The sequence below is a fragment of the Phallusia mammillata genome, chromosome 2, assembly GCF_965637545.1.
Source record: "Phallusia mammillata chromosome 2, kaPhaMamm4.hap1.1, whole genome shotgun sequence".
NCBI classification, from domain to species: domain Eukaryota; kingdom Metazoa; phylum Chordata; class Ascidiacea; order Phlebobranchia; family Ascidiidae; genus Phallusia; species Phallusia mammillata.
This window is the reverse complement of record NC_137253.1, coordinates 30,922,478-30,933,870: the sequence shown is the minus strand read 5'-3', so window position 1 is coordinate 30,933,870 and position 11,393 is coordinate 30,922,478. Positions and strand designations below refer to the sequence as shown.

General features: G+C 36.5%; 1 protein-coding gene across 1 annotated transcript; it reads right to left on the bottom strand.

The window, feature by feature from the left end:
- Window positions 1–5,506: 5,506 nt before the first annotated feature.
- On the bottom strand, window positions 5,507–10,940 carry LOC145214158 (uncharacterized). Its single transcript, XM_080082631.1, has 6 exons — window positions 10,493–10,940; window positions 9,495–9,785; window positions 8,882–9,018; window positions 8,332–8,509; window positions 7,468–7,570; window positions 5,507–6,434 (listed from the first exon to the last, which is right to left on the bottom strand). The coding sequence occupies exons 1-6, from the start codon at window positions 10,899–10,901 to the stop codon at window positions 6,206–6,208; spliced, it is 1,347 nt and encodes a 448-aa protein (XP_079938757.1). The 5' UTR covers window positions 10,902–10,940; the 3' UTR covers window positions 5,507–6,205.
- Window positions 10,941–11,393: the final 453 nt, after the last annotated feature.

Genomic DNA, 11,393 nt, shown 5'->3' with positions numbered 1-11,393 from the left:
CCATGCCTTTCACAGGATCCAAAATAAATTAACCTTTTGAATGCATTAAACTTAAGTTGAACCGTCTCAATTTCCTAGAGTCGCGTGCATATCTGTCATAAATTAATCTATTTTATTGTCTATATCAGTGGTTCTCAAACTTTTTTATTGTCGGGGCCAAATGGTATTTTTTAAGTGTGTAGGGAGCCGCAAAAAATGAAACCTTTAGAAAATCACTGAAGAAGATGACTTTGAAAGCTAAAATAGCAATGTTTGGTGGTTTTCTGAGGTCTGGTGCGAGCCGCAAAATAAGTAGTTGGGAGCCGCATGCGGCCCCGAAAACCGAGTTTGAGAACCACTGGTCTATATGGTTATAGTCTGATTGTTATTTAAATAGTCTGTGCAAGTGGGAAAACCCCTGATTACCACAGAAGTAAGTTTTCATAAAGTCTGCATCTGCACAATACGAAACAATTATAGCCTAAAAGGTTTGGTGCAGAAAGTGTAACAAAACTATAGGGTTGCCATATCGGCTTGGGGAAAAATTTAAAGTTGAGTTACAATACAATTTATGGTCTGTTGTTAAACGTTACCAACCAAAACAGTGCCATTTTTAATGAAATATCGTTACTATCACAGCGATATAAAGCTTAGTTTTGTGTCTAAATAAGTCACAATACAGAAAGTTTTACAAGATCTTGTTCTTTTAACAGAGTATTGTTAGTTTTAAAGACGCGTATACGCATGAATGTACGTTGTAAGGTGCGCCGTACGTCAAAATCAGCACTGACAACCGTTATAATGCAAACTTTTTAGCCCCTCGGAAACTACTGTGGGTTAAGCTGCTTGGCGTAAAATTTAGGACATTAGGAGTGTTTTTAAAAATTATTTCCGGACATAGATTTTACGCCCAAATTGCGGGCTTGACAGGGAAATCCTGGACCTCTGGTAACCCTAGTCTAAACGTCAATGTTTGTTAACGAAGCATTAGGTTTTTCATTGCAGCATCATAACCCACACAATAAAATGGATTTATAACTTACCACTTAGCTACCCTGCCGTGTTTTTTGCAACTTACTACAACAAAAACTATATTCTGAGTGTTTTTTGTTGATTTATGCCACCCTGTCTGAAATTTCGCAATCAAATTACAAAAAAAATCGCCCAAAACTTTTGCAGTGCCTAAAAAAATGCAAACTTCTCTCTGAAATTGCCGAGTGCAAAAGATTACGAATCTAGACAATAACCTGATAAAGATTTGTCCTGTATGACCACCCTTGTAATAAACCCTTTTAAACTCTACTAAAATCAGAACTATACAAAAACCAGAACAACACCCACAAAAACGTGACTTTTTATGTTCTTTACACCTCAAAGTTTCTCATACATGTCTTCCGCGGCCAAACTTCCTACCGGTTGTTGTTAAAAAAACGTGTTCCACAATGTTCGTTGCTCGGGGCGCTGTCACAATGGTAATGACGCGATTTTCATTGTCCCGAATTCGAAGAACCGGACAAGGTCGATTGTGACGTACGTGTGGGAGTTAACAAAGATCGTAAAACCGTGTTCTTGTTGTTTTTAAAAGTAATTACAACTTGTTGAAAAAATTACACAATCTTACAGCAGGAAACTCACATTAGATTACAATGATCCTGTCTTTCTGTTATTACTGTCGGACTGATATACATATATTTAAACCTTGCGAAACGTTGTATTGTTTTACACCGAAATACTGGCTTCTATTGCTCAGAATATTTAAAACCGTGCATTGTGAACCTAACTTTGCTACTAATAAAGTTTAGGTGACAGTAGAAGCATAGTTTAAGCATATTTGACCCCTCGCACTGATGACACTGATTGAAGCTTTCGCAATGAAATGTATTAAATACATACAATACCTCTTGTCATTTTATCAAATCACCTTTTTCAATTTCGCGCCAAGTTTTTCCAAACTTGAGACCTTCTGGCAAATGTATTTTATATGCCAACATTATACATCTCGTTCAGGCCGCCTTTATGAGGGTATAGCACTCGAAGACGCAAATAATGATGTTCTGAAATTTGAAAACATTATACATCTCGTTCAGGCCGCCTTTATGAGGGTATAGCACTCGAAGACGCAAATAATGATGTTCTGAAATTTGAACTAATTGGTAATAGTTCCAGTGGCGGCTGCAGCTCCGCAGCACCCTAGCACGAGCCGCCCCTGAATAGTTCTAATGCAACTTGCAGTACCCGAAAATTCCAGTTTAGTCCACTATGGACTTGTTCGCTTTATCTACAAGTGAACTACACTGCAACAAACAGTACCAGTACAAAAATACCGCACTGGTACTATGCAGTTCTAAAAGCCTCTAAATATTCATACTTTTCCAGTTTAGTTGCTTATTTTTTGGCGAACGGTTAGTTGAAAAGCAAAAAAATAAAAAAATGTGCGTAAAACATTTTGGTGAAAAACTGTTTTCAAAACTAGAATTGTTCCTCCAATGCCATTTACAATACAAATTTGAAATTGATGATATTAAGTGATCAAACACTATAGCTGTAAGTTAGCTGTGGCCATAAAAATTAACGTCTATTTTATTTCAATTCTGTATTTGGTTCTGTTGTATTTTTTATTCTTTCCTGGCCTTCTGCCTTTAAAGACATATCCTATATCCAACTTCATTTGCACTCGAAAGCTATTTCGTCCTTTCAACACTTAAAGTATCTCCTACCACGTCGTGGGCCCTGAAAATATCTGCAACCGGATGCTTTCTCGGAATCCGCTCTCACTTACTGCCTCGTGATCGCTAAAAATAATAAAAAAAGTTATTTGTATGCAACGTTATTACCCTGCGTCTTGCGTTACGACGGAAAAGAGATTATAATGGTATTTGGATTATTAAAATATTTTAATAAAGTGTCTCCAGTTTCTAAGCTCATCTTATTATAGAATGAGATATATTTTTGTTTACTGACACAAATTGTGGTGACGATATTGTAGACTGCTATGTTGGTGCATCTATACTTTTGTGTATGTAGACCAGTAATTTTAACTTTTTTGTTTCGTGTCGCAATTATTTGTCAAAAACGGTGTGTGGCTCATCAAATAAAAAAATCAAGTTTAAAAATAGTTACAACGGTTATGACATTTTATTTTCTTACGTAATAATGCAAGTTTAAAAAGTTCTAGGGACCAATGAAAATATTTTCATGCTCATTGCTGAGCCATAGCCCACAGATTAGGTTAGGAAATGTACACAAAACCTATTACTGGAAGCTTGTTCCCACACAATTGCACAATTTGGTTACATTCGTATTTCAATGTATTGAAATTGGTGGTTTTCACACTTTTAATGCTTGCTGTGTCACGGCTTAATTACTTTGCAAGTTAAAAACACAAACCCTAATTCAAATAAATCATTTTTCAATTTTTCACGTGATTGATGAGTTTGGTAACGAATTAAATCAACATGGAGTTCATATTTTGTTATCAAGCCTTAAACACAAACAAATGTACTCAAAAAAGCAGAAGTTCCATCTCGGCACACAGTATGAAAATCACTGGCCTGAACGAAAACACAATCTCTCATAGAAACAATAATAATCCAACGCTCTTTGCTGCCACGCAATGGATTTTTTTTGATGAAACAAAAATCTGTCTTTTGCATTTCCAACACATTTTTTAAATTCCAATAGCTCGCAGCCTGGACATGACATTGTTTTCATTGTCAATCTATTTTGCTTAGAAACTCGGAAAAACGGGCATTTTACCGATTTGCCTTTGCAATCCTGTTTACTAAAAATGATTGGTATTTCGGGAGAGTAATTCCTTATTTATTTCTTCCCTTTTTACTTGTTTACGTAATTCGGGCCCTACTTGCCGTAATTAGAGCCCCACATCCTTGACTTTTCGAAAAAATACTTACTAGCACCTCAAAGCGCGACCTTATCATGGCCCAAGCAACTAAAACTATTCCGACAAATCGTTGAATGACTTGAGTCATGCCCTTGAAGAGAATGATATGCGAACAATCACGTTATTGTGCTCGATATGCAAATCAGTATTGTCATTGTGATGGCTAAATCGCAAAGTCATCGCAAAGAACACCTTAAGCACCAAAGTTGGAATATCTCAAGGGTTTTTGTTGATGTTTCTTTCTATTTCTGTTTTTATTATTTTATTTTAATTTTTATCTGAGTTTTTGTTGTTGGATTAGAAAGATAAACTAACCCCCCATTTTTGTTCAAGCGCCCAAAGCACTTGGTATTTTTTACGTACCTTCCGTAGTTCCCCTTGACAAATGAATGTAAATATGCATTATGTTGAAACGACACGATATAATAAAATTTGCATGACTTATTTTATGAAACAAGCTGTTATTTAACGGCCTTATATATTCTATTCTATGACGCCTCCGTCGCCTTTCTGTTGGAAAGTTCGTGCGAATTTCTTAGACATCCTGCATTGTGTCTTTGACCATATTTAGACAATGACACGCCCCTTATACGCCCGATGACCGCGAACTACGTCAAACAGACGCTCATCACGACTAGGTAGAGGTTAAAAGGCAATTGCTTACCTCTTTGTAACCTGCATCAATACTGTCATTTTGTATGTGTAAGGTCACTGCTTTGAAATATTCGAATGTTGATTGGTTTTAAAGTGCTTGAACGGCAATAATTTCAGTACTGTACCATGCGCACCAATGCAACGGAAAAACCGACTGAAGACGTAAACAAAACCATGGGGGACATTCTATATGTGACTGTTGGTTCATGAAACTCTTAAAACCAAGCCAACTAGCATGCAAAGCACCATCGACTCTTTTGATGAATGTTCATTGTTTTTATCATGTTCAGATTCGGAAAGTTGATACCGTTAATATGCAAGCGCTACCGTGTGTTGCATTGTTCAATACAATCCGACAAGAGGTGATTTTTGCGTTCTGTCGACCATAACTAATATTGCCTACGTCTGGTCAAATCCTCTACCTCAGTGGTTCTTAAACTTATGCTGATCGCGTACCACCTGGCAACATTTTCTATCGCTCTGTACCACCTAAATCCTGTTGAAATAGGTAGAGCAAGAGTACTTCTTGACTACACTAACTAAATCATGAAACCAGCGTGTTAGCAATTTCCCAAAAAATATAGTCCTAGACATTGGTTCTGCAAAAACACAGGGCTGATCAGTTGGGTCAGTTGAGCAGCAATTCTTGGTGTGGCTTGAATTAAGTACAGCAGAACGTTACTCGCGTATACCACCTGAAAAGTCCTGACGTACCACAGAACCAGTGCAGTCTACCTGGATCAATTGTGGGACCTTGGCTAAGTTTTGGCCCACAAAAGAGAACATTAAACTTTTAAGAAACTGAGTGAGTTGATCTTAAACGTCTAAAGTATTCTTGTTGTATGACAATATTATGAATGAATCTTTTTTTTTTCATTTCTTCGTCAACGAAAAAGCAATATGGAAACAGAAAATCCTCACGACATTAACAAAAATGGAAACATTTTGTAAACAATAAGTTAGTTATAAGCTTGACAATAAAACCCATCACACGAAAAAGTGCAAAAGAAAAATCTTTGTCCGGCAAAGACCATGAAAATGTACAAGTAGAACTTTTCTTGGGCAATAACAACAAAATGCGCTTGCCTGCGTCATGTATTAGTTAAATGCTTTAGTAACGGGTATTTTGTGTTATTTATGGCGGCATAACGCTAAACGTTTTGTTTGGCAAAATGTTTACATCTTTTTGTGTATTTTTTTCATTTTAAATATTTTGTCAACGAAAATACAATATAAAGGAACAGAACACCCTCACAAAAATGTGATCAATTATAAACACTGGTTTGAACTTGCGACAAGAGCAACAACAACATACTGTAGAACACATAAACGTGCAAAAGGAAACTATTTTTGTAAAGCTAAATCTTGGAATGATACATGTACAACTTGTTCAAGGGAAAATTCGGGGTTATTTTTTATGGGTGATGAAGTAAAATGGTTGGGTAACCGATTTTTTTGTTTTGAACCACTGCAGTATAAATTCCCTAAACTACATCACACAATGGAACGCTACGCAGGTATATGTCCATGAACGCAATGCGAGTTTTTATAGACACTCAAACAGCGAAATAGGGAGACGTTATATTCCATCCATTTACTACATAACCGTCTTACGTCGCTTGCATTCATTTTACAACTTAAAATAATTTTAAGAAAATAAGAACGGTCAGTTTAGACTGGTTCGCTTGCGGAAGAACGCGATTTTTTGGTGTATCGCCCACTTCTTGATATTCCAGTGCTGTTGCTGCTTGAGCCTTTCTCCATAGTGCTGGTGCTTGAGCGGACTTTGCGCATTGCTTCCTTGCCCCAAACCTCACAGCAGAAGATTTCGCGAAGTACGAAATAAGTTTCATCGCGAAACTTCGAGTCCCTGATACTGTAAACCAGTACATTGACCAGGCTAGAAAAACATGGAAAATGATAAAAGTATGTCAGGGGTTTGTGATAGGCCTATTTGGTGAAATTGACCAAATACATACGTTTTGAACTCGATAAATGTGTTCATAGCATTTTCAGGAATATTAAGCCGAAATAAACTGATATATGTGATGGGATGGGCATTTGCCCAAACATTTAAAATAAAGCATTACGCTTGCGACATCAACAGTAGTGTTTGTGTACTGTAGTTTATACATAGAAAACTAAGAAAGTACTCAAATCACATCCATGCAAAGTTGGGTAAATTCAATTTGACTTAACCAAAAAATACACGAATAACACCATGACTAAACAGAAAAATATTCGGCCATGAAATGCATCCTACAAGCAAATTGTTTTGCAGCTTGGATTACAGTATCACATTTTTTGTCAAAAGCAACCTTCGAAAATATGAGTTTTATGGGAATTTTGCTAAAACTTGTGACTTGTTAAAATACAAAATTATTGATGCTAGTCAGTTGCCGAAGCTGCAAACAATGCATGAAGAATATCACGACGCGAAAACGCTTTCGGACGCCGGTTGGTCGTCGTGATATTATGATTGATCGCAAAATTGATTCATTATTTGACGCATAACATGGACGCTCAAGAAATGAAATAGTCAGAGGCCGAAAAATGATTGCAAATTTAAGCGACGTGCGATTTTTTGCTGAATAATTTGTATTTCTTTTGTGAAATGGATAAATAAATCGTTTTTCAAGCCATTGTTACGTGCTATCCACAAAGTTTTTAAATTGTCATGTTCAAATTATGCTTTACAATAGTCAAAAACACTTTTTTAAGTGAGGTACAGAACAAGAATAAACTGAGTTTGCAGAGAGAACTTGGTTAACTTACATCCTTGACTACATATTCCAATTGCGATGTGCGATTTATAAAAACTGTTACATACTGGAAAGCCAGACCAAAATTAGCCAAGTTGTCTGAGTTCAGGACGCGTACAAAGTCTCAATGGCATGGGTTCGAAACCCGTGAAAAGTAACTTATCAACCAACCTGTTAAATGAGCTGATGTAGAGAGTGATCACAAAAGCGTTGGAATAAAGAAGCGCGTTGAACGAATCGATGTAGAGCAGAATGACGACCACCGCACACGGCACTGTAACATATTGAAACAAGATTAATCAAGTGAATACAGGAAGTTGTTACATGCTCCTGCATACGTATGTGCATAGCACGTGCGTTGTTTATGCCAGACGCCCCTTAAATGGAATATAGGGTGTGCAAGAAATATGGTGTGTGACGTTTGTCGTGGCGTCAAATTTGTCGTGGCGTATTTAGCTTGACATTTATGAAAATATCATGGAAATAGTTATTTGTGTAAAATTTTGCAATTTCCGCGCTAATTAAAGCTAAATCAGGTTTAATTGCTCGATTTCCGCCCTAACGCAAACTAATTGCGGATGAATAGGGTAGGTAAAACCCCTGGCTTATACATTATAAGAATATTTTTGTTCAATTACTAAACAACACAATATTTTGTAGTAAGATGACTTGCAGCTTTCAACTGGAAAAACACAAAAACACTTTGTTTGACAAATACTTTAACTAAAAACTGGATTGTTCTAAAACCAAAAAAGGCATAGTATAACAAATTTTAGTAACAAAAGTTTTTCGTCCCACTGGTGTAAAGTTAAACAAAATAAGTTCTTTAATTGAAAATAAGTGTTTTGTAAAAGCTTACAACCGTTAGACGATAAACATTACTAAATATGCAACCTGGTAAAAGCCAAGTTTTTTCAGTATGATAATGTTTTCAATCTTAAAAATTTGTATGCTGTATTCTTTTTCGACTCTTCAATTTTCGATATTTTATCTGGATTATTAATGCAAAATCCACCACAATCTTATTTCACTTACACACTGATACTGTGAATCCGATCTGCATCATCAAAGTAGTGATGAAGAATCCGATCTCGTTGCTTCTCGTCGCATCTTCCGTCTCAGCTCCTCCGGATTGTACGTAAGCACTTTTTGACTTGGCTGATCTTTTAAGGTGAGCATGAACGATGAACGCAGAAGCAATTATAAAGCAAGTCTGCACAATAAATTCATGTTTAGATTCGACAATCGACATCATAACAAACTTTGTCTATTTAATGGAAAAGATTAAACAGAAGCTTGATTTTATGATACATCAATAACATTTGTTTTTGTTAGTAGTTAAGTGTGCCATTTATTTGGGAGATGCGTTTTTTGTGTGAGATAATTGTATACAAGACAAAAAACGTTAAGTACACAAGTTAACAACAACAATTGATTTAAAAATACTTTATCTTTAGACTTGACGTTGAAACACATCATTTCCTCTTATTGATAATAAGGCAATATATAAGTGTGCTTTCATGAGACCACAACAAAATAAATTCCTAAAAATGTTCAAAACATTGCCCACAATTAACAAACTTACTGTAAGTGCATAAGGAACCAGTAGGAAGATGATTAACACCGCCATGGCTGGCGCGTTCCATTCGCTTCTTGGCATGCTGGGGTAGAAGAGCATGGAGTTGATGGAATAGGTGAAGTCAAAATGTTCCGGGAACCAAGCTAAAAATACAAGTCACATATATTAATATTTTTATCCAAGCTTGTAGGTAGGTTTTAGTCTGCTTTTTAGCATTCCGTTGTGTCTTTGTAGTATGTTGGGTTACATTAGGCACTTTGGGACCGCCAGGCTATATGTTTGTCTCTCAATAGCAGCGAAACACAAAACGTGCCCTATTATACATGTAGGTGTTTGTGGGGCCCTTTTGGTTAAAATGGCAGTCCAAATATCCCAATAAGGTCTAATATAAATCTCCGCAATCACCTAAACTCTATGTTTTTAATTTTAATTACAACATATTAGGCTTACTATATATAGTAACCCCATAGATTTAAAGAACCTAGTCTGTGGTGGGAACAACAACCTCGGTTTTGCACCAAAAGAGCCGTTCTATTAAATCGATACGATCTTCCAAGCATTCAGACGCGGCAAGGTCACCTGGGTGGGATTCGAACCCACGAAAATCTTTATTACTTACCATAAGCAGTGGAGAAGACAATAGCCAGGAGCCAGACAAGGCACAAAGAAATGTTAATGTTCCTCTTTCTTTGCAGTTTATAGTCGATAGGTCTCACAAACGCATAAAGCCTTTGTCCAGCCAAATAAGCCAAATTGTATATTGATGAGATGAAGGTTAGATTGAATAGCATTCCACCTATCATTGCTCCAGGAGTGTTTATTAGTCTTTCGAAACGGTCTCCTATCTCGTGAGGTGTTGATGTCATCGTAAAGTGGAAGTTGTAACTTGTCACCACAAGAATTTGGATGCCTATGTAAAGTAATATGCTGTTAGTAATAACCTGTGATATACGGCGTACCAAAAGCGCTATGGGAGATTAGGCTACTGGATTTTTTTTTGAAAACTTTGCAATGTTTTAAAAGCTAGTTCGATTATATTCACTACTTGGATTTAAGTGAGGTGTTCAGTAACGATGCACTTAAATTCATAACTGAAACGTTCATGGAGACCAGCGATCACGGCATACCCGTCCATAAATCATATGGCGTCTTAAATGGGACAAACGTACTATGATAATGATGTGTATACAAAACAGTGTCCCTGGAATCTTTTATTTTTGAAACATAAATCTTTATTTCGCCTATTTGAAAGGAATAGTCAGTTTCCGTTGATTCAAATAGAATCAAATAGAATTGATCATCAGGTGAATTGATAATTTATAAGCGAAATTAGCCAAATAAAGCGGAATTAGACGTTGTTTTTGTAACCTCAATCTTGTGTTCGTTGATCTGGTGTTAATGTTCGCAACTAAAATAGCTAGGAGCAGAACCATAAAGTCTTACACAAATACTAGTTTACATATTTTTTGTCAAATTATGCAACATGGTAATATATCGCGCAATCTGTAATTTTTGTCCTTCATTTGCGACAAAAAAACATCAAAAGCCGTACGGCCTAACCAGAACACCGAAAAATAGATTTACAGCTTCATAATTACAAATCATAACTTCACTTACCAGACAACAGGTCCGCTACAGCAAGTGAAGTCCTGTGCAAATCCATGTTCTCCAACTTTCCTTTGGTCTTTCTCTTTCTCACCACAACCAATACGATCAAATTTCCAATCACTATAGCAAGACCCAGCAGTGCCACTAAGACCATAAAAACAGCAGCTCCGCCATTGCTGCATTGTTCACAAGAAGGGAGCTTTGTGTTGTAACAATCCTGTTGTACTGTTTGGGAGCAAAATGGCGGGAAAAGATAATAACTGGTCGTTGGAAGTTTGGTTGCATTAGGTCCAAGACTTGAATTAAACGTGGCACAAGGAGCCCCTGGGATAATGCATGGATCGATTGTAGCCGGACCTACAAAGACACGTTCATCATCTGTGGTGGTCAAAGCAGTTTGAGTGGTAGTTGCGGCCATTTTGAACAAGTAAGAGTTTTTAAGTTGCTATGTTAACACAAAACTCTGTAATTGCTACAAATCTGTGAAACAAGAATAACAATGCTTTACATTTACGAACTAACAAAATGAATTTAGACATTTATAAAATCTGCATAACATGCTTAGCAAATTGGTAAAAGAAAATATATTACACTGCATCTGTCACATGTTGTATTTTATTAAGTTACGCTCTTTTGCTACAATTATAAAACCCTTATCTTTTCTACTGTCTGTATATTCCGATATCCTGCTAAACATTCAAATAAAAACGTCACAGCTTATCAAGACAATTTTGACAACCGATCACTTGTCCAACTTAACGTAAATGACTTGTGATAAGCGACCCTAGTCAGTAATAACCATCATCAGGCGTTTGCAAATTGGAATAAAAAAACGGCTCGTCAGCTAAATACGGTGACGATTAAGCAAATATGCCAGACTGTGGTCCACGTTTTCCACTCACGTTATTCC